Source organism: Gallus gallus, chromosome 2 (genome assembly GCF_016699485.2).
Source record: "Gallus gallus isolate bGalGal1 chromosome 2, bGalGal1.mat.broiler.GRCg7b, whole genome shotgun sequence".
In the NCBI taxonomy this organism is placed as follows: Eukaryota; Metazoa; Chordata; class Aves; order Galliformes; family Phasianidae; genus Gallus; species Gallus gallus.
The window spans coordinates 4,587,790-4,610,581 of record NC_052533.1 but is presented as its reverse complement, the minus strand read 5'-3'; the positions used below and the strand labels follow the sequence as shown (position 1 = coordinate 4,610,581).

At 48.1% G+C, this 22,792-nt stretch overlaps 1 protein-coding gene across 5 annotated transcripts in view; it reads right to left on the bottom strand.

Moving 5' to 3' along the window:
- VILL (villin like) overlaps window positions 1–20,760 on the bottom strand; it is a 31,373-nt gene extending 10,613 nt beyond the window's left edge. The window contains exons 1-9 of one of the 5 annotated variants that reach the window (XM_015281116.4): window positions 10,091–20,760; window positions 8,952–9,033; window positions 7,708–7,791; window positions 5,925–6,121; window positions 4,468–4,576; window positions 4,049–4,159; window positions 2,881–3,080; window positions 2,722–2,800; window positions 2,059–2,157 (exon numbers count right to left, since the gene is read on the bottom strand). In XM_015281116.4, the coding sequence (XP_015136602.2) occupies window positions 2,059–2,157; window positions 2,722–2,800; window positions 2,881–3,080; window positions 4,049–4,159; window positions 4,468–4,576; window positions 5,925–6,121; window positions 7,708–7,791; window positions 8,952–9,020 (948 nt within the window). In that variant the 5' untranslated portion in view covers window positions 9,021–9,033; window positions 10,091–20,760. The remainder of the gene's footprint in view (window positions 1–2,058; window positions 2,158–2,721; window positions 2,801–2,880; window positions 3,081–4,048; window positions 4,160–4,467; window positions 4,577–5,924; window positions 6,122–7,707; window positions 7,792–8,951; window positions 9,034–10,090) is intronic. The other 4 variants (XM_040695554.2, XM_015281117.4, XM_004939116.5 and 1 more) reach the window with 4 other exon arrangements.
- Between the last annotated feature and the right edge of the window lie 2,032 nt (window positions 20,761–22,792).

The window sequence follows — 22,792 nt, the reverse complement described above, 5'->3', positions numbered from 1 at the left end:
GATACCTACAGACATTCTATTCATGTTTATACCTGTTGTTAGAGAGCTGTCCCCTATGAGGCTAGTCACCTGGATGGCATTCTAAACTTAATCTCTGTATGGCATCTAGTTTTTGAAAAATCTCACACAACAAGCCTAACAAACAGCCTTGTGATGATAGAGAATATCTTATTCAGCTCTACAGACAGCTTCTAGTGGCAGATCCAGGATCTGAGATGGTAAGCAGAGATGGAACTAGGCCCATGAACCGAGTTTGCTTTTCTCCCAGCTCTTTGACCTTCTCTAAACAGGAATCTTGTTCTCCCTTTAGCATGATAGAGAGCTTGTATGCCGAGGAAGGAATGCAGGCAGTTACATATCCCAGAGTGCAACATGCTCTGAAGGGATAAAACTACAAAAGTCTCTTTTTTTTTTCCCCTCCTTTTCCTCAAAACAAATTATTTCCTTGAAAGAGAGCAGCCACTGAGTTAAGAGAGTGCTTCAACAGAAGTGTCTGATACAACGTGGTAAGGATGAGAATGATCTGCTCTCCGTCTGCCCCAGTGTCAAAGTCATTGCTTAGTTTTTGAGAACTGCTCTCGTGTTTGGCTCAGCAGACTCCAGGATGACCCAGAGGTACGGTGCTGACAGCCATGGTTTGGGAAGGAGCCTGAGTGTGGGATTCGGAGAATTCATCTTCTGCTGTAAATACCGTAGCCACACACTACCCCCAGGGAAAAGCAGAGCAGATGGTCTTCCCATCCCTCCCACCTGCCACGCTGAAAGAAAGAGATGTCTTTTGTTCTACATTTGTAGCCCAGGGCCAGAATTTGCAGAGCTGATTGCCTATATAATGCAGCTGAGTTCAGCTTTTGAAAGGAGAAGCAGAGGATTGTGAGATGGTTTTAGTCAGAGTTTGTCTAAGCTTTTCTGAGACAATAGGTGCAACTGGCATTGAAGCCAGGTATCTCCAGGTAAGACCTTATTGAAGGTGGGGCCACTGAAGTTCAGTATCTCCAAGGAAGATCTCACTGAAGATGAAGCTATTTATGGTCTTCACATAAGTCAACAGATGAATTAAAAACAAAGTTATTCAGTATTATTCACTTCCACATGCCAAGTGACATGAAATACTACCAAATGCCCTCTACACTCAGGCTCCCGTGAGGCCAGCTTTGAAAGGAAGAGCTGAGGCTGCCAGAAAATGACAGATTACCTGAAGGAGACACAGAGGTGTGCTATGCTGAAGTGCTCTGCCCTAACAGAAGCCATGGTTTTGCTGCAGGTCAGCTGGTCCAGGTTAGTAGCAGTTAACAGCAGAGCTCTTTCTACCACGTGGAAGAGCCCCATGTAAGCTTCCAATTCACATGTAGAACCTGGGCCAAAACCCATCAGTGCTGTGAAAAATACCGTTGCCCGTAATGGACTTGGGGTTGGTGCTGGTAGCACTTACATATCCATTTCTGTTTTTTTTTTTTTTTTTTCAGAGAGCCTGAGTCATCAAATTCCCCAGTGACCTGCTCAGAAGTATTACACTCATTTGGGAACACAAGACATGCCTTTCTGGTCTGTGCTGCTAGACAGTAAGAGATGCTGTTTAGCAAGCACACATGAGAGTGGTGACTATCTGCAGTGCAATCCATTCATCCCAACACCCACAGTAAGGGATCACAGATGTTACAGAGATTATAAGAGCCTCCTCCCTTTAATATCTGTTTATTGACCATAAATTGGTATAATTCCTTCTCAGCCCTGCTGATACATTCTGCCTCCACCACCCCTTGAAGCAGTGGATCCCAGAAGTCTACTACTTACTGCGTCACATATAGTATTCCCTTCTACATCTTCTCTCCTGTAATCAGTTTCCTCTTAGTTTCAGTGACAGCTAGCTCTCAGTGAGATTTGACGAACAACCATTTCACATTATGTCATCACACCTCCCTTAGAAGTTTAAATTCTTCCTCTGTTATTACTCAGGCTGGTTCCTCAAGACCCACACTTAATCATAATTAGTGGTCAGATCCAGATTAGTGCCTGTTTAACCTCCCACGACATCATTGGCACTGCATTACCACTCACCACAGCTCGAGTGAAGGCTGCTTTCTTCTCCTCCTGGTTGGAGGCCTTTCCTCTCCAGACGTAAATCTTAAAGCCACCTTGGTCTAAAATGTAGCAGTCCTGAGGAGAAAGAGATAAAAGTAATCTTAAAAGATCTCCTCAGGCAAAGGTCCTCTTTTACTGCCTACCCAGTCTGGATCCTTCTTGAAGCCTTAGGTGTAGATCTAGCTCACTGCCTTGCCTTGCAGAGTTCTGAACCCACTATCAACAGGTACCACCAACCCTACCATGCCCGCATTCTTGAGTACATTGACTTTGCGAGCATACCTGGCTGAGGCAGCTGCCCTTAAGCTGTAATGCAGTAAAATACGTATTTTTCCTAGAAACTGCTCAAAATTGGCCATTACAGCCTCACGAGAGATGTTCCCAATTCAACAGAACACCCTTGGCTGGGAAGGTGGGTTTGCTATCTCTTGTAGCTTTAACCCACTGACCACCTCTAGCCACTGAAGCTGTAGGTAGAGGCTAAGCTGTCTTGTTTGTGGAAGGCATCTGCTAATCTTGAATAGGATGGAAGGGCTGATAATTTTCAGGAAATCAGATATCCTACAAAAACAGGTGCTCAGCTGAAAATAAAGAAAAGCACAGCACCCTTTGGTCACTGTAAGGTCTAATGCCTTTCACCTCATGCTGGAGCAGGTCTTGTGTCAGGGGCCGAGTGGCTATCTCCTGTACCACGAGGTCGTTGTCCTTCTCGTAGACACTGAAAGACAGAGCCAGCGAGTGGTCAGGCCCCACAGCACCCGCCCATGACAAGGGGTGGGAGCCCAGACCCACACTCACTGGTAGAGCCGGACGTTTGCTTTCTGCAGCTCATCTGCTTTCGTGTCCGGGATGGCATCCCGGAGCTCCCCACGCCTCTCACCCAGCACCATCTTCATGATCTTCAGGAGGTCTGGGGAGTCCTTCTCGTTGTCGATGATGCCGATTTGAGCGCGGCCGCCTCTTTCGCTGTCCCTGATGCTACGAGCCAGTGCGAGGCCCTGCACAAGGATCACCAGGGGTTTAATCCTAACCCACGCAGCCATTCAGCAACGTTGCTTCAGACCTAGAGCAATGACCGAATACTAGTAGCCTAACCCAGATTACCACTGCTCTCTGAAGATGCTAATGTCCTCCAAATTTTCCTTTTTGTAGAGGGTGATGCGTCCACTAGACCTGCTTATTATCTGAGTGGAGGGGCTGTGGTACAGCTGCTCAGAGAAGCTATGAATGCCCCATCCCTGGAGGTGCTCAAGGCCAGCCTGGATGGGCCACTGGACAGCCTGATCTGGTGGGGGGTGTCCCTGCCCACAGGAGAGGTTTAGCGCTCAATGACCTTTATGATCCCTTCCAACCTAAGCCATTCTATGATTCTATGATAACCAGGTGTCACCATGTGAAGAGCTGTCCCACCTGTCTTTTAATGTGCATAAACACTGGCTGTGAGCTTAGTCACCAAATCTGCTAATTACCTGTTGGTAAATCTGGTTGATCACATCCCTGTCTTGCAGATCCTCTATCAGTAAAATAAGGGTAACGACCCCTTTGAAAACTGCCTTAAGAACCATGGATCTGACCTACCAAAACATGGGTTACGTATTCCTGCTTGTCTCATGCTGACCAAACTGGAATTCCCCGTAATTTAGAAAATAAATTAAAATTCAGCTACCCCTGGGCAGTCATTGCAGTTAAATCTACCAGCACTACTAACTTTATTCCCATGTCATGCAGACTGCAGGGCATATAGCGATGGCAATGGGTCCCCCCAAAGGGAGCTGGATGCTCTTCTAAACAGCAGATATCATTGTATGGGGAAGCAGATTTACCAGGATTTTCTCCATTCTCCTGATTTTAGTCATATTCTCACTGACTAAAACAAATATCAACCAATGGTGACCGTGCAAACACTGAGCACTATTTCTTTCTTTGCAAACACTGAGTGCTGTGTGTGCCTTTTGTCCATACTCACCCTGGATTTCTCAGCAATGCTGCAGTTGGGCCCATTCCACTGGATCAGCACTTTCCCAAGGTCCAACAGAAAGACATCTCCCTTATTGAAACTGTCCCAGGAAAGTGCTACCTGTCGTAAGGAGCCAAAAGAGCTCAGTGAACAGGGGGGACAAGAGCTTGCAGGAGACAAGCCATGGGCATGGAGAACTTGTCCTGGGGATGTAACAACTGGTCTGAAATGACAGGCTCATTTTTCTAGCACTCATCCATTCACTGAGCCAAATGGCTTCTCTCAGGACAATGCCAAACCTGAGCGAGGTCTTGAAAATTACCCTTGAGAAGAAATGAGCTATTGAGCAGGCAGACCAGATAGAAAATGGGTGAAGGAGGGAAAGCAAGGAGAAACAGTCCATAGGGAGTGAGGCATCCCCTGCTTACCTCTGTGGCTGACACATGCTTCTTCCCCTTGACATGAAGAAGACGCTTGATGTTGTACATATTGGTCTCCACGTGCTTAAATCCTGAGGCCACCCCTCCCTTCTTGTAGCTGTTAGGAAGCAGAGAACAAGGAGTTACCATCTGTAGAAAAGACAGATGATTGCTGAGATTTTTACAGTTTTTGCTGCATGGAAAATCAATGTTTTATCATACATGGATAAGACTGGCAAACATGGTCAGGCCAGTGGGTGATTCACACTTTTGCCTTGTTTGGCACCGTTCTTCCTATCCAGAGGAGAGGCTCTACCTGCCAAGGTGGGGAAACAGCCTGCTTCAATTTCTTATTCTGCCTCTGTCTTCCTGTATGGCCTCAGCATGTGGTTTAGGCTGCGATGAAGACTAATTCACATTGATTTCAGAGGCAGATAGGTTTCCAAATAGAATTTGTTACCCATGTGCTTTGGACTGTCTAAATTTTAGTCCTTCATGGCCCTTTACTCAGCTTTAAAATGAGGGTAAAAGCACTCTTCTGCCTCACAGAAGCCCAGAGGAAGCTCATGAGAGGCTGTAGAGATGCACAATACAGAGAAATCAAAAGCAAGACTGGGTCAAGTCTGAGGATGGGTTTTCACCTGGGCTTTCTTCGGCAGTCTAAAAGAAAGACACTTAAGACTATTTCTTGCCAGCACAGGACAGCTATTAGAGTCACCTTCCAAAGACCCCAGAGGAAATCAGGCCCACAGGACTGGACTCAGCACCACAAGATTGGATTCAATACTATCCTTCCATGGCTTAGTTCAGAGAATGAAGCTTTGCTTTCACAGCAGGAAAATTACTCGTAGTGTGATCAATGCTTCATGGAGCTGACTAGCTCCTAAACAGGGATTAAGATGTGGCTGCTGGCAATAGCAGCAGACAGGGCACCTAAATAAAATAAATAAACTCTAAATAAATGTTAGTAACAAACACCTTTGGAAAGAAGTATCTCAGTCTTCCATCTTGTATGCATAACCCTAATTGGCTCTTGAGGGACATGGTTTAGTGGGCAAGTTGGTGATGGGTTGATGGTTGGACTAGAGGATCTCAGTGGTCTTTTCCAACCTTAATGATTCTGTGATTCTCAGCAAGGTGGATATTGATTTAAATTGTTCTGAATGGGCATATTAATCTAAAGCATAAGGAGAAGAGGAAGGAAGACCCTACAGTGAACAAAAGGGCAGTTAAAATCCATTAACAACACCCGGGGAAACAACTGGTAGATCAGAATGACGTGGGTCCAGTCTCAACCCCTACAACTTCTGTTTGTCAGAATGGGAAGTTTTCTTCTGAATTTTGAACAACCCCAGTGCTGATCCACATTTATCAGATTTTAGAAGTGTTGAGGCCTTCGAGACAGAGAGAAGCAGAGAGAACCCCAGCAGCCATAGCACTGCAGCAAAGGATCTGATGCTACTCACATGATGCCGTTGCGGAAATAGCTTTGGAAGGTCTCGGACTCATGTCCCTGCACCTCCCGGTGCTGCACGGGGCTTCCCCTGAGCGCAGCGTCCAGCTGGGTGACGTACATGGCCGCGGCACCTTGCTCATCTTGGGATGAATCCTTCCCAATCCAGTAATGCAAATCCACAGCGGTGCCACGAGAGGTTCTTTTGCTCTGGAAGAAGTGGAAAAGATGAGACAGGTTGAAGACACAGGCCATAATGCTGCTGTCCAGGGAGAACTGGCCAAAACAAGTAACCATGGAGCCCATTACCAAGGCCCATCCCCTTCTCCCTCTCCATAGGATGGAGCCCGATGATGCTCCACTGAAGCATGCTTCCACTATATATGCTTTTACGACTCATGTTATCAAGGAAAACGAGGCACCTGTGGAAGTCCAAAGCCTCATGTGTTTGACCTGTCCTACTTTTGCAGAGTTTGATATGAAAACTTAAAGGACATTCTTCTCATAGATCACTTAAAAAAAACGTACCAGATACTCTCTTATTTGCCTGGAGATCAGATTCTTTCTCTCCCTTTCTCTTTCTCATATGACACCACATAGTAACACCAACTGCCTGGGAGTTCCTGCTGACTTGCAAAAGAGACACAACTCCAAATGAAGCTGAGCCCGCGTGTGCGTGCTGTGATTCATCTTATTACAGAAAAACCCAATAGCCCAGAAAGAAGAGGCAAGTGATCTGAGAACAGGTGTGCTTATCGTTATGTGAGTCGTGCCAGTTATTTTTCAGCACCTACTGTGTTAAAGTCCTATCATCCATGCCTGGAAAAGATAATAAAAGCTCATTTTATAAACTCGATTTGACACTAAGTTCTGTTTATTTGCTTTGTGCAGTGATACTACAGCGAAAAACACAGTAGAGCTTGAATAAAACACCATTCCTCTAGGCGCAGCTGACTAATTTGTGGCAAAATTGTTCAATTTAATGCACTGTTACTGAAGATGATCAAAGTCCTATTGTCCTGCCGACAAGCTTTGTTTGAAAAGCATCCAGTTAAGGTGCAGAATGCAAAGATGAATATTTTTACCCACTTATCTGCAGGGAGGAAGGAGAGCAGCAGACTGACTAAGGGTTTTGTTACCTGGGGAAGCTCTTGCAACATAAGCTGAGCCTGTGAGCATCAAAACCTACAGTGATTATAGCCAGCTCTCTGCAAGGACACTCACATTCTGCTCTAAGCACATCTTTGGGTGGCTGCTGCCAAACTGATTCTCCAAAAACACTCAGAAGATACCATAATGGGCTGTGCATGGTGGACTTACCTGTGCTTCTGCCTAGCCTGAGTTCAAATGGTTGCAATTAAGTCTGGACCACATTTGGGTGGGACAGCAGAGGTCTCCCAAGGCAGAGAGGGAGAAGGGCCGCAGAGCTTCTCCACTGTTGGTGTGACCATCTTGTGCAAATAACATTTCCTAGTTGGCCACCTCTCCCATCCCAAAAACACTCCCAGAAGCCATGCAAATCCAGGCCTTAATGGCCTTAACTCTGGGGGACATATCAGCCATTTTTCCATGTCTGGACATAAATCAATGGGTGAGAAGATAAATCATTTTAATGAGTTACTGCTAATGGTTCCTCAGGACTTCTGATTTACTGGACACACAGAGCCATTACAACAGCCACACTATATTCAGGTGTGTGATTGGATGGCAAATGCACGTGCACAACCACTCCAGTATCAAGTTGGAACCCAAGAAACGATGCTGATCCTCACAAAGAGACCAATGTTTGTGTTCACCTTACTTACATGCAGAATTACATAGCAGTCCCCTTCAAAAAAAGTCCCATAGGCTTTTTCAGGTACAGGAACCATCTTCATGTTCTGTAGGAAAATGAACACTTGGGTCACTGCAAGAACTTGTACGAGGCAGATGTAACTCAAGTGACAGTGAGTATTTGGATAAGGAAGAATCAGGGCTGTGCTTGTGGAGTGGGAAAAGTCACTTCTGGAGGGAATTCCACATGTACCACAATGTGAGAAGGTGAAAATGAAAATGCTGCTTGCCCAGACCAACAGAAATTGTTATTTAGTGTTCCCCAATGCAGTCCTGTAGGCCTAGGGAAAAAGGCCCAGAGGTCATGCTGAGATGCTCGAGAGCTCGCATTCGTAGGGGGTTTGACACGGAACTGAGCACATCTTATCCTAGATTTAGTTCTGGGCTGTGGTTTTTAATTGGTACCTGTAAAATTCAAGGATAATTTTCAATTTAGACAGGATGACCACTTTGTTCATGATTCATAGCAAGTAGCAGCACTGGGAAAAAGTGGACACTGATGTTTCTCATCCCCTCTAGACCCTAATTGCACATTGTACCTGGTACAAACGCACAATTAACCAGCCATGCCTGCCCAGTGCAGGTGGTGGGACGTGCAACCCACCAGTACACACACACCTCCTGGACAAGAACTGTGGCTTCCCGGAATTCAAGCCATGCATTTTTCTGTCGGTCTGACTTGTTTCCCAGCATACCAACCTGACCCTTGAGAACCAAAACATCGCTAATTTCAGACCACAGATACATCTCAGAAAACAACTTAATGCAATATTTTGGAGAGAAACGTTAAGGCAAAGACACTGTGAAACATGGCTGGGATCTGCAGAGGGCCACCACCACTTGGAGATGTGTTGGAGACTCTTCCCACTTCTCCCCAAGCTGTCTTCACCAGTGAAATGAAACAGAATAAAGGCAAAATTGAGCATAGCTTGGCTACAAATCCCAAGCGAAGATGACCCCAAGTAGAAGGTAACCTTGCAGGTTGCAGTATCCCTGTAGGAACCCATCAGCCAATATTATCCGTGTTTTCCAGAGGAACGCATAAGCACCAAGCAATAACATGCCAGATGTAGGGACAAGTCGCCTGTTTCCCACTGCTGCATCTTACCTATAAGACCCTTTTTTTTTCCAGATTAGTTCAAGAATATCTTTCTTGAAACATGCAGACACACAGAAGACATACAACATAACTGCCCCCTTATCATACCTCTATGCTCCATATCTGCAGACCCAGCCTTCTCTCGATAGTTGGAAGATTTGTGTCACCATCTGCCATCCTGAACTCTGAGCTGGAAGGAAAAGGAAGAGGGAAAAAAGACAAAATAAGTACAGAATTGGATAGAACAGTAAGTGTGCTAGTCAGATGGATTTCTCTTATAGTCAGTGGAGATAATCACACCTTGAAATGTCTCTCTGCTGACTATTAAAAGCACATTCCAGTTCAGATGTAGTTATATCTATACTCAGGTGGGATGGACTCCCATTTCCAGCGCATCCATGTTCATCAGGGCCTAAGTAAAGTATGGGATCACTGCCCAGCAAAGCCTGGATAGGACACCATTAGTCTGATATGGGATTGTTTTTCCCCTATTTGCACAGATGGGAAGGATTCATCATCAGTACTGCTTTATTCATGTGGCAGCACATGGGATGGCAGAGACAACAGGGACCTCCAGGAAACCCATGCCCTCCTGGAGCAGCAGAGGTCAGCTCAGGTGCCCTGGGTCACTGGTGGCCTAAGGAATGGAGCCCTTCCACTTCAGGAGAAGATTCGGGTCTAAGTTAAGCTACCTGCAAGCTACCTCAAGGTAGGACACTAGGTTTCCTTCTCCATTAGGGTCAAGGGAGCCAGCACAGCCAGCAGAGCACAGGGAGTGATTCAGCTGACGGCTCAAACACCGACGTTATGCGTAGCCAAGCAGCTCCAAGCTCTGCTGCCTGTATGGGGAAGAGGTGGGATTCAGCTGCCTGCACAAAGGTACCTGGGGACCTTTAAGATAGTTTGGGTATCTCCAGATGCCACCTTGATGGGTGAAGGTCTCCCACCCATAGAATAAAATAACTGTTTGATTTAGAAGGGATCCTTAAAGGCCATCTGGTCCAACTCCCCAGCAATGAACAGGAACACCCACAGGTCCATCAGGTGCTCAGAGCCCCATCCAGCCTCACCCTGAGTGTCTCCATGCACAGGGCACCCACCACAGTTTGGGGCACCCACCAAATCCACCCTCTGTCCAATTTGCCAGAAGTGAGAAATACCAAGAACTCTCCTTAACTTCCTGCTCCTTCTTGCTTGGATGGTAGAAGTTTTGCTAGTGGAAAAGCTTCTGAACCCAGCTGACCTACCTTCTGAAGCAGATCGAGCCCCAGACCAGTGTTTATGAGCTCACCAGGTTGTGTCCTAGCAGAGCAGGCTGGCATAACAGGTGTCTCCCGATCAATTCAGCTCAGCTGCAGCAACCACAGGACAGACTGTGATTGTATAAGGGCACAGCCCATATCAGCTGTTCCTGTATGAGTCAATTCTGCTCACAGACCAAGGCCCAGCCTTGAGAGAAAGCATGGCTCACTGATTCTGTGTTTTGCATTCATTTGCCTTACAAGTGCGCTTTCCTGATTTGCATTTGCTTATGACAGACGGAACTACTGTAGTGTGTTAAAAACAACCTGATTGACTGCATTTTCTTCCCCAACTCTGGATGAAATGGCTTTCCTGGTTGTAGGGCTTGGCTTACCCTGCGCACCTCTGCTCCTGTAAGCAGAAAGCTGCTTGCAAGAAGGAACAGAGACATTTTTGTATGAGCTTGGCACACAAGCTGCGCCACAAAAAGATGAAAAATAAAAGAAGCCACAGCACGAAACCATGAAGGAAGCTTATTTCGAGGGAGAAAAGAGAAAAGACAGATGATCTCATGCCAAAAGGCATCTTTATTACTTGTGTCACGAAAGCATGGAGAGATACGCTGCACTTATCACCATTAAATCATTAGTCATGATGAGCCTTTTCCTGAAGATTTTGCAAGTAAGAGAACCAAAGTTGCTCTTCTATGCAGGAATGTTGGTGCTTTAATAGCTCCACAGCCCAGAGCTGCCAGATCCTTGCTCCTTGCAGAGGCAGTGAAGCACCCACAGCCTTGAGCAGCAGGATTCACCATTCTCACCCCTTTGCCATGGATGGATCTGAAGGATCGTGGAAGACTGAATCCACATGGCCTCACCTATTGACCAGAAGGGCATTAAGCAACCCTTCTGCTCCCTCCCACGCAAGAAGAAAGAAGACATTTTTCATCTCATGTCCCAGAATGGTAATCCCACATAGATTGAAAGCCAGGTCCAGGAAGATGTTTCATCCCCTAAGGAGGAACTGGACACCCTCCTGAATGAGATCCTTGCTCACTTACTGTGGAGTCTGTGGCTGGCAGGAACTGATGCCAAAACCATGGAACTCTTTAAGTTGGAGGGGACCCTTAATGGCCATCTAGTCCAGCTCCTCTGCAATGAACGGGGACACCCACATCTCAACCAGCCCAGAGCCTGAATGTCTCCAAAGAAGCATGGCCCCAGGTCAGATCTTTAACCAAAACACTTCAATATGGCATCTGAAAAGTCCCTATCAAAGAAGAATTCAAGTGAAGCCTCCACCCCTCAGCTACTGTTTCACTTATTTTGGTATTTTCCCCTCCAGTCGAATACCAAAGCTACTTGCAAATGGAGCCAGTGCAGAGGTTTGTATTTGAGAGAGGACTGGGGGTGAAGACTTTGCAAAACCGATACTGCTCCCTATGGGAGGCAGTGGGCGTCATCGCCTCCGAGCAGCGCAGGAAGCGGGCAGCTGTCCAGCTGTGAGCACAGCTGGAGCCCCGCTCCTCCCAGCATCCCAGCATCCCCTCCCGAAATGCGAACCCAAAGGATCCTCAAATTCCTCTGTGCTCAGACAATTGCCATGGACAAAACCCTCCAGGAGCCAGCAGCGCTTCGCTCGCTCCCACCCAAATGTTTTGGACTCGAAATGAGGATCTGCAGCCCCCTCTGCTCCCACCTTTTTGGGGAAAGCTGTTCCCCTCCTCGAGCCATTAACTGGGGCAGTGTGAAGCACAAGTTAAGGTCGGCCGTTTCTTTGGACATTTCAGCTTCTTCCAGCTGGTGGCCAAGTTGGAAATAATAGGAATATGACCTCAATAATCAGACAGCTCATTTCATTAAAGATTTAATGTGGCTTTTAATCAGATGATCCCATAATTCAACTCCTGCCCAGACACAAAATCCAGTATTTATGGAGTGGAAACTTCTCATCTGTGCTGAAACCAGGAAGGGCAGAAACTTTTCTAATTTAAAAAGAAATAAAGAGACTTTAGGAGGCTCGGGCTCACTGTGGGGTTTGAACAATGATGTCCAGCTCAGTTCTTATCTCACCCAAACTGGTTCTGCCCAGACGTAGGTGAAATGCAAATGTGCAAGGAGTGTGAGTCAGCTGCCTCTGGGGCAGGAATTTACCAAAAATAGCTGGTTATGGTGGCAATCCGCTTCCTTCTACGCAGACACTGTTTTACCTGTTCCCTTACTTCTGCACAGACACAGTTTTATCTGCAAAGGGGGAAAAGAGGCACTAAAGCAGCTGTAGGATTCTGCGTGCACATCAATAGCACACAGCTGTTCAATTTTCAAAGGCAATTTTCTCTTTTTGTGCAGAGGCAGGGGTTGAAAAGTAGTCCTATGTGTAGCACAGCTGAGTGATTTTACTTATGTTGCCCCATCCCTGCCAGCCCATCCCTACAGACACCCAAGGTCAGGCTGGACAGAACTCTGAGCACCTGATGGAGCTGCAGGTGTCTCTGTTTGCTGCAGGGAAGTTGGACCAGATAGCCTTTAAGAGACCCCTTCCAAATCAAATGATTCTATGAATTTCCACCTCTAGGGCCACCTACCCTATCTGCACCATGTCCAAGATTCTTGAAGCCTTGGAAAGAGGAGCAAGGCATGTACCATGGGCACATGTGGGGAGGCAGGACCAGGGAGTGTTGGCCACTGCACAGCAAAGGCTCTGCTGGGCCATCACTGCTTGGTTGAGATGTTATAAACTGCAAAGAGGAAAAGCTTCTGCTGGCTGAGTGTAAAAGACCAAGGCCAGGTTGGATGGCTCCCTGGGCAGCCTGACCTGGTGGCTGACAGCCCTGCCCATGGCAGGCGGTTGGAACTAAATGTTCTTTATTGTCCCTTCCAATCCAAGCCATTCTATGATTCCATGAAATTAACTTGATCTAAGGAATGAAGCTGGAAGTTGAGGGCAGATGGGTCTCTTGTACACTTACTGCCAAAATCAGAGCAACGCTCTTTGCTTGCTAAATCTGACCCTTCCCCAACCAGCACGGTGTGAGGAAGAGCTTTGCCTTCAAGAAGGATCAGATGACTGATTAAGTGTCAAGGTCATTCTCAAGACTAGTTAATAAATAACAATTGGGGTGGAAATGCCAGCAGTCACAGCTTCACTTCAGCTAACCTGGTATGTGTTGAGGAAGCAGAGGCAGCAGGACGTTTTGCTTGGCGGATGGGCTGTTTGGGTGGGGAGGGAGGACAAGCACTCAGGAGGGGACAGGAGATCATTTCGAACTCCTGGGGAACATTCAGAATTAAGTCTGATTTGGCTTTGTCTGGGTTTTGGCGGTGCTGGAGTCACGGCAATAGAAAACCCCAGTGAAATGACTAATGCTCTGTACAGCTTTGGGAAAATAGGAAGCAGCTGTGGCTCCAGCCTTTCCAGGCTGAAAGCCCTAATTATTGGGAATACTTGGACTGGCACTGAATGAGGTAAACCAGGGCTGTTGAACTGCTTACACTACAGCTGAGCATCTGGGCCCAAGGAGGTGCCCCTAGAGGTGTTCAAGAAATATGGAGACGTGTGACGTAGGGACATGGGCAGCGTAGTGGGCAGCGTTGGTGGTAGATAGACAGTTGGACAAGGTGATTGTAGGGGTCTTTTTGAACCTTAATGATTCTCTGATTTTTTGTTTGCACAAAGGACAGCAGTTAACTCTTGTTTTGCTCCAGGAAATGAAATTCAACATTGAGTACTGTGCATGGCTCCTCAGCTGTTGCTTGGCACCACTGCTTCAAAGAGTGGCTGTCCCTAGAGAGGGACTGGCCAGAAGCACCAGCACTCAGTCTGCATGAGCTGTCTCATTTTCGTGGTGCAAGAGTAGAAAAAGTTCCTTTCATCTCAGCCAATGTGGTGGTGATGCAGGGAATGGGATCTGTGCTTTGGGGGTGGCAAAAGAGGCAAAAGCACAACTCAGCTGACCTCCTCCTCTGTGTACCATTGATGTCCAGGCTCAGGAGCTTAGTGTGCCAAGGAAATGGCTCTGCACAGACACTGCTGCTGACCACAGAGAGCGCTCCAGCCCTCCTGGAAAGAGCCGTTGCCTGGCAGCTAAAATTATGTGAAATAAGCCTTGAAATAAGATGCTATTTCTGATCGTGGTGGGCAATTAAATATTGGAACAGCTTATTAGGGAAGCTGGCAGGCTTTCCTTTACTTTATGACTTTGAAACAAGATGGCTGAATGGCCAGGGTGTGCTCTTTGGGCTCGGATGCTCATGGTCTGTGACCATCAGACTCCAGTCAGGTGCCACCCTGTTAGTTTGACTATAATGCAATGACATGGACCAGTCCCCACGCTTCAGGGCTTCATGGCCTCCTCCATGGGTGAAAAAGGACCCCTTATCCTTCCCACCAAATCATCCACATGGATTATGGAAGGGGTTGAAGGGCTCTTTCACTCTTTTAATCCATCGATCAAAATCAGAGATGGCGCACGGGACATGGGTGAGCTGTGATTACAAGAAACTTTTTGCTCACCTTCTCAGGGACATTGACTCTGGAGCTGAGGAGGAACCTATCCTGAGCTCAGTGGGAATGGTTGCATCATTCTCCACTAATGGCTGCTAGGGATCATCAGGTCCAATTCATCCAAGTGGGCTCATTCTATGTCAGCTCCATCGTCCAAGTCAACTCATCCTGTGATCACTACCTGCCATCATAGGAGACTGCCCTTCTGTGCTCATGGGGCAAGGGCTGGGATTACAAAGACTGAGATGCTAAAGTGTGTTCAGAGGGAAAATGGAGGGGTCTGGGGTGAAGAGAACAACTTAGGTGTTCTATGTCCTTAGTAGTCTCTCAAACTGGAAATGCTGTAGACCATGGGAAAAGGTTATCTCTTGAACCCTGGAAACTTACCCCACCTTCAACCACTGTCTCACTTTACATCACCAAGATGTAAACCTTCAACATATCTCCCTATAACCTGTGCCCTCACCCTCTGCCCATTGCTGACATCTGTGACTTATTTGTAGCTTACACACTGCCTTTTCCAGAAAACCAGTGATGCTGTGAGCCTTTACCTTTCATCCCCTGGAAGCTACACACAGGTGGGCTTTGCACTAATTCTCCAGACGCCATTGCTCCTTGCTTAAAAGAAAGGAGCACAAGAGTTGAGTTCCTAGTTGCCACAGCCCTCTACCTGAACCTCATCTGCCTCTTCAGATTCCTTGGAGGACATCTGAATCAGAACGGTCGGCAGACCACAGTTTATCTCCAGACTCTGCAGCTACCTCTTTTCTACCTGCCATCAATTCCAGCCCATCACCTCACTCCATCCAGAAGGCCTTGCTTATCTCTCCACACCTCCCTTTATGACCTCCTTTCTTCTCCCTGTTCATCTGGCTGCTGGTAGCTTTCCAGCAGTCTGATCTTCAAGCAGATGGCCTCGGGAAACTGATTTGTAGGAGCAGATTTTCCCAAACTGCTGCTTTCAGAATCCTCCTGCTAAAATTTTAACGCCTGTTTTCTCTGGGAAGAGTAGAGATGCATTGTGCCTGAAAGCTTCTCATTGATGTAATGACATACTAATAATTAAATAGAGAGAAGCTATGGACATCCCATCCCTGGAGGTGCCCAAGGCTAGGCTGGATGGGGCCCTGGGCAACATGATCTGGTGGGTGGCAACCAGCCCGCAGCAGGGGTTGGAGCTGGGTGGGCTTTGAGGTCCCTTCCATCCCAACCATCCTACGATTCTATGAAACCCACCACCCTGAGGATGTGGCTGTGAGGTAAAACAGCTTCACAAGAACCTTTTAGGAGCCCTCTGCATGCAAGTGCCTTGTGTCAGTGTTGCCCCACGTGTGGTGCCAGGTGCATTATTTTCAACTACTAAAACACAGCTTGATTCACGCTTGCTCCGGGGGTATCCGTTCCACCTCTGCCTCCTCACTGTGAGGTTACTGAGTCAGTCACAGTGCAGAGCCATCCCTGGGGAAAGCAGGCACTAAGCCTGCCAATTCATTACAAACAAATCTTTCTTTTAGCTCCTTCTTGCCCTGGTGAAAGGCAGAGATTGCTGGCTCAGGACCAGCCCTGCATCCAATGGCAGGGCTTCATGACACAGCAAGGGCAGGAGATGCATGCAAGAGGAGAACAAAGTCAAGGCCATTTTCATTCCTCTTCCTGGTTTCCTGAGAAGTGTTTCAGGTTAGAAGCATTCTCAGAAACTTCTAATTACTCACTGCCTCCAGGAAGAAAGTTACGATCCTCCCCAGTACCAGCGCTTCAACAGAGCATTATTAAACCTCATGACTGCAGGTAAGTAAAACAGAGCTGAGATGTCAGGGAGGAGGAGGTGTGTTCGGTCACCTGTACAAGGGATTCTGGGGCCCCAGGGAGCACCTGAGCTTCAGAAACATGCAGGAACTGGAAGGCAGGCAGATGGTTGAGAAGAGACATTTTCCCACTGAAACAGAAGAGGCCATAGCTTAAGGAAAGCCAGGAAAGGGGATCAGAGGATGGGATTCATTCAGCCTGACTTGGATATCTGTTTGAGGTGCTGGAAGAATCATAGAATCGTTAAGGTTGTAAAAGACCTCTAAGATCATTAAGTCCAATCGCAACCCATCCCCACCATGCTCACTAACCACATCTCCCAGTGCCACATCTCCATGGCTCTTGAACTCCTCCAGGAACAGTGACTCCACCACCTCCCTGGGCAACCTGTGCCAATACCTCATCGCTACTCTGGAGTAGGAATTTTTCCTAATATGCAATCTGAACCTCCCCTGGTACAACTTAAGTCCATTATCTCTCGTCCAGGAAGTCTGAGGAGAGCTCTCTGGGTGATTCCCCTCATCCTAACACTGGGTCATCGGCAGAACTGGCAAATCTCTGCCAATAGGGAAAGTCCAGGTGCAGAGCCCAGCTTCCCACATTGTTCCTCACCTCTTGCAGCCTACAGGAGCCCAACCCCATTCTCCAAGAGCAACAACTTGCTCCAGGTGACCCCGTTCCAGGTATGTTGTCATGAACCGTCGGTGAGGCGCTGGCACTGCTGCCCAGAGAGCTGTGGCTGCCCCATCCCTGGAGGTGCTCAAGGCCAGGCTGGATGGGGCCCTTGGCAGCCTGAGCCGGTGCTTGATCTGGCAGTTGGCAACCCTGCCCACAGCAGGGCAGCTGGAACTGGATCATCTATGAGTTCTCTTCGAACCCAAGCCATTCAAAGATTCAGTGACTGATTTAATGATTCTACGGACTAAGCCAAACACCACAGAAAAGCTGCAGTTAAACACACACACCAGCACCCACCTACCCTGTCCTTTTTAAAAATCACATCTTAGAGTTACAGTCTTTTTTACTGTAAGACCATGAATGCCTATTTCTGCACACATGTATATGCACAGGATAGAGAGCAGGTTTTCCTGGTGCAGTGTTTAAGTAGTGCAATTGATTAAGCCCTTGCTATTAAGAGTTTTGTTGGATGGTGAGGGAGTGGGGGGCTGGTCTGGACCTGTTCCCAGAGCATTGGCTTCCCAGTGGAAAGCAGCAAGATCAATGTCAACTATTGAAAGGAAGGGATCATAGAATGATAGAATGGTTCAGGTGGAAGGGAACTTAAAGGTTATCACATTCCAACCCCTGCTGTGGGCAAGTTGCCCCCCAGCAGCTCAGGCTGCCCAGGGCCCGATCCAGCCCGGTCTTGAGCATCTCCAGGGTTGGGGCATCCCAGTCTCACTCCAGTGTAGACCCACAAGCATCACACCCAACTCAGGATAGGAAACCCAGGACTTCCCATTAAAAAAGGTTTACATTTTGCATTGCAAATGGGATGACCTGGGTGTGAGTGTGACATACTGTAGGTGACCATGCAGTTTCAAGGAGATGACACAGCTCTGCTGAAAGACACCTAACTTGTGTCCAAACAGGGAGGTGCCAACCAACCCCACCCAACCTTCCTTAATTAGGACTGGGTGCTTCTGTGCACTTGGCACACGTCTGGCATGAGAAGGGAGATACAGACCACCCACAGGACCATGGCACAGAAGTGCAAGAGGACAGTGCGATCCCATCTTGCCTGAAATGAAGGGCAGCTTTGAGAGAGCAGCACGTCAACTGCGTAGAGCCGAATGAATAAAACATCCCTGCAAATACCGCGAAGAGCTTTAAAAGAGTCATTCATCCGGGGCCTGCTTTTGCAACCAGAGCTGCCAATAGGAGTTTTGTCTGAGCACCGAGGAGGAAATCAGGCATCTGAAGGGTGAAATTTGCTCAGAGCCAGGCAGCAACTTCAGGCAGCAAAGCGCAGTAATTCAGGCTCCAGCAGCCTCCCAAAGGGAAGGTGGGTATCTGCGTAACAGCATCACCCAAAAAAGAACCTGACATCCAGTGCTGCCCATCCCAGCTGTTTTAACAAGAGCAGTTTTAAATCAAGGGCTATCCAGAAACCTATTCTTTCCCCGCAGGGCATGGCCACAGGGTGTTTTTAGGTGGGAGAGGTCAGCTGCTCTGAATAGCCCATTCCACAGGAAATGGATTCAATCGTGGACTCAACCGTGCAATTTCATGTCCCCTGTGCCTCAGGTCTTTGACGTGGATGCAAAGGAATGACAAGTTCTAGCCTCAGATAAGCATCGATAGGCTCAGATCAAAGCAGATAACAATGGCAGGACTCCTGTTTCAAGCAAAGGCCCTTGGAAATCAAGGCAAGATGCACAGCACCCTGTGCTGAAAATCAGCGTTGCGTCTGAGAGGACTTTTCAGAGTGGAGGATGCCAAAGGCGTAGAGACAACGTTTAGCCTTTCTGATTTCCTTTTGCACTCAAAACAGTCAATGGAAATGAGCAATCATCCAGGATAAATCACAAGTAGGCCCATTTCCCCTGACAAGTAGGGGTCAGCTCAAGAATATGTTGGAATAAAGAAAGAGACAGAGCAGAGATATTTTGAGCGTAGGATGTCCACATGAAAGCCCTTCCTTGCGTAGGTGGGCATGTGGTATTCAGTAGAGCGGCTTTTACAGCAGACAGAAACAGCCCAGCCCATGGACTTGTGCCAGCCACGGAGCAAGTTTCGGGAGGTTGCAAAGAGCCTGTTCCTTGTGACAAGTGGAGCCCTCAGTGAAGGTTAATGGTGTCACATTCCTCCTCCAGGTGCTGGGTAGGTAGCACAAAGGCCCTGTCGTAGCACTGGGCTTTTAGAGCTTTTAGAGGGATGAGGATGAGCAACCTCAGCATGGGCAGTGCTGGGGGGGCCAGGCTCTGGGGCAGACCCAGCCCGGAGTCACCGGGCTCACGGTGCATCTCCTTCATGTAGCACATGTCCCACACCTCCCTGGAGCTCCACAGCAGGAAAGGTGACAACCTTCAAGCTTAAAGTGCAGAAAGACATGTGCAGCTCCACGAGGAAGACCAAGTGACGCCAGGGAGTCACAGAATCATAGAACCAGAATGACTTGGGTTGGAAGTCCCTTGCCCATTCAAGATCAGGGATCTATTTCTCAAGAATCCCAAGAGCCCCAAGATACAGGGGGTGCAAGGAGACCAGGGTGATGCTATTTGAGGCCAAGGCACGAAACCTTTGTTCCCAGCCGGGACACCTTGACAACTGCTGCCACAATGTCCTGCCTAGGAGATCACATCACGAGACAAGGGAGGTCGGGGAGAAGGGCAGCCTGGTGCAGGCAGGAGGGCAGAAGACACAACCTCGGTTTTCCTGGTCTGATGCCCATCCTTGTGCTTCCTTCCAGCACATCAAGGGATGGTAAAACCCCACCGAAATGAAAGCTGACGCCCTCTGATTGGTTTCCACTTCGCAGGCTCTAATTTACCCACTTAGCTGCGGTGTGTAAAGAGCACCTGGGTGATTCACCTGCTATGTGCTACTCTTGTGGGGCCAGTTTGCCTCTGCTGCTGTAAGATTTGCTTACACCTGTGCTAGGACAGCCTTGAACAAATGCGAGCCTCCCACAGATGCTAATTCATATCGCTTCTCCTTTCTGTTAAATATTTATGCTCCTAATAGACACGCCTAAGAAAAACACTGGCAAGTAAACCCGCAGCTCTGCTCCATTACAACTCGATTTTATCACAGTTTGATCTGCATCTCAAATGAACGAGAGGAGAAAACAATCTGTGCTCGCAGAGCAAACAGCGTTCGGCCCTTAGCAGCTTTATCAATTAGACTCCAGCAGGACCCACGGCTCAGAACTTCCAGCGCAGCTTTTGTCGCTGCTTGAACCCATCGTGTCCACAGCCAAGCTTTGGGCAGATCCCCATGGCAGCAAGGAACGAAACAAACCGGGTCAAAGCAGAATGCTGTTAATTGCTGGGTGCATGAAATCAAAGCTGTTCTGTGCGGAGAGCCCAATGCAAAGCATATGTCCTTATGGCCGTGCTCCTCGGTGAGCTGCTTGCCCCGTCCCAAAGGCAGCACTGGGGGTGAAGGTCTGGAGGGATCATCGCTTTTCTTTTATGCAATTCTTTCTTTTTTCCTGTTCCTTACTCCTCCACCAAGCAGAAGTGGTCGTGAAACAGCTCTGGCCTTTAGAATAAAGCCCGGAGGGGTGCAGAAAAGCTGCTTACCTTGCTGGAAAGCGCCCGGTGTTCCTCGCAGTTCTCCCTCCTCGGCGATCCCAGCGCTTTCTCTTCTCTTTGGTGAGCTCTTTTCAAGGCACTTTTGTTTGCTGTTCTGCTACCTTGTCAGCCAGGGAACAGCAGTGCTCGGTAATTCAATCCTCTACTTAACTGCAGACACTCCTACTGCAGCTCACACCCATTTCCAGGCTCACCGAGGGACAAAGAGGGAGCCAGCACGAGAGAGTTTCAACCAACCGTTTGCATCAAACGTCCACCAGCTCTGCATTCACCGAGCCCTAATGATTAAGTGCTGCTTTAATTAGAAACCCGTTTTGTCCAGATTTAAAGGGCAGAAGTGGTTTTGCTGCTTTCCTTTTCCCCCTCGTCGCTGCACAAAGCCGGGCGCGGTGCCACATCAGCAATTGGGCCCCAGAGCCTCAGCCCCAATCCTTGGCTCTGTCTGACCCCAATTTCAGCAGCCAAAGCGGCCTGAGAGGGGGATGCTGTGGGCATACACCCTGCTGGGTCTCCCTTGGTGCACGTGCAGCTCTGGGCAATGGGGAGCTGGGGGTGAGGATGGCCACCGAGGTTACTGACGTGTGATGGAGCATTGGAGTGTGCAACCAGGCTGCCCTCCCAGGAGACAGATAATGATAAACCAGAAGATCACAACAGAGCTGGCAGTGTTTGCTGTAGCCCCTGCCCGTAGCAGGAAGCTCTTCTCTTTGCTGGGAAAGGTGGTTCAGAAGAGGTGTGAGATAACTCAGGTAGTTGGGCTTCACGTCTACCTCCCTGGTACCTGAAATTCGTTTTTTTCCACCCTTGTAATGCTCTTGGAAACACATAGGTGGATATATATTGCCATATGGCAGCTCATCATGAAGAAAAAAGCACTTGCAAAGGGTGGCTCTGACATGAAGCTCTGAAAGTTGCCTTGGTGCCACTGGCTGTGGGTGACCTGAAGTCCAACCACCTCCTTTCTGTCTCAGACACTCTTGGTTGGTGATGGGAACATCCCTCACTGGAGAGGAGCTGAGACATTTCTTACCCTGCTGTCACTGGCTGCCTCTGCCTTTGGATACCAGGGCCCATTGGGTGCCCGTGGTGATCTCCTGCTTGCTTTTGGGCAGCTTGCTCAGACCTGGACTTTCAGAGGAATTCAGAGGCCAGTGATCATCCCAGTGATGCCCATGGGAAATGAGCCTCTGAACATCATTCCCTCCCATCTCCTGTGCTCACCTATGAAATGAGGACACCAACCCTGCTCCCCTTTTTTTGCAAGAGAAGGAAAAGGTCACCAGGAACTCAGGTGTGAGAATGAAGATCATGTGTAGAGCAGAGAGGTGCCAGAAAGGACCATACCCAGCATGGGGCCCAGTTGGGTTTTGAATATCTCCAAGGATGGACGCTCCACAGCCTCTCTGGACTAGGAGCCACCCAAGTCCTTCCCTTCCTACACATCAAGTTTCTCAAGCCATGTTCTCCTGCGTGGAGCCAGGAATTGGACTCAGTGCTCCTTATGGGTCCCTTCCAACTCGGGATATTCTACGATTCTATGATTGATTTCTTAGAATAATCCACATAAGCTGCAAAAGGATATGGGTCAGCTCATCAGCTAAACCAGATGCAAGAATGAGACTAAAAAACACAGTTTGCAAGATGGAGTCTGAGGGACCTGTAATGAGATGAGCACCCAAAATACCAATGTACCTCATGACATGAGGTACAGATCAGCATACCGCTCATCACAATAGCTGCAGATCAGGGTGCAGGTTGAACCCGCTCACTCAGCTCGTGTATGCCCATATTTGAAGGAAACATTTTAGATATCTCATGGTTTGATGGCTGCAGATGGAAAACTATCAGTGAGCAATTCATCTGCGGCCTCTACCTTACATTTCTCATTCTTTTCATCTCTGAATATTCAGGCTGAGTGTCTTCCTCTTCCAACCCATCTCCACGGCTGCAGCTACATGGATGTGAGCCCTGGGAAGCACGTCCTTCCTATCACCACTGCTTTGGTTGTGAGGCCCATTTGGCTCACGCACACGCAGCGTTTGAGCTGCCTGTCCCAACTCCTTTTCACCTCCGCAGTGACAAAGAGGTAAATAATCCTGGCGAGCTTTTTAAGGAACTCAGATCTGTGGAAATGTATGT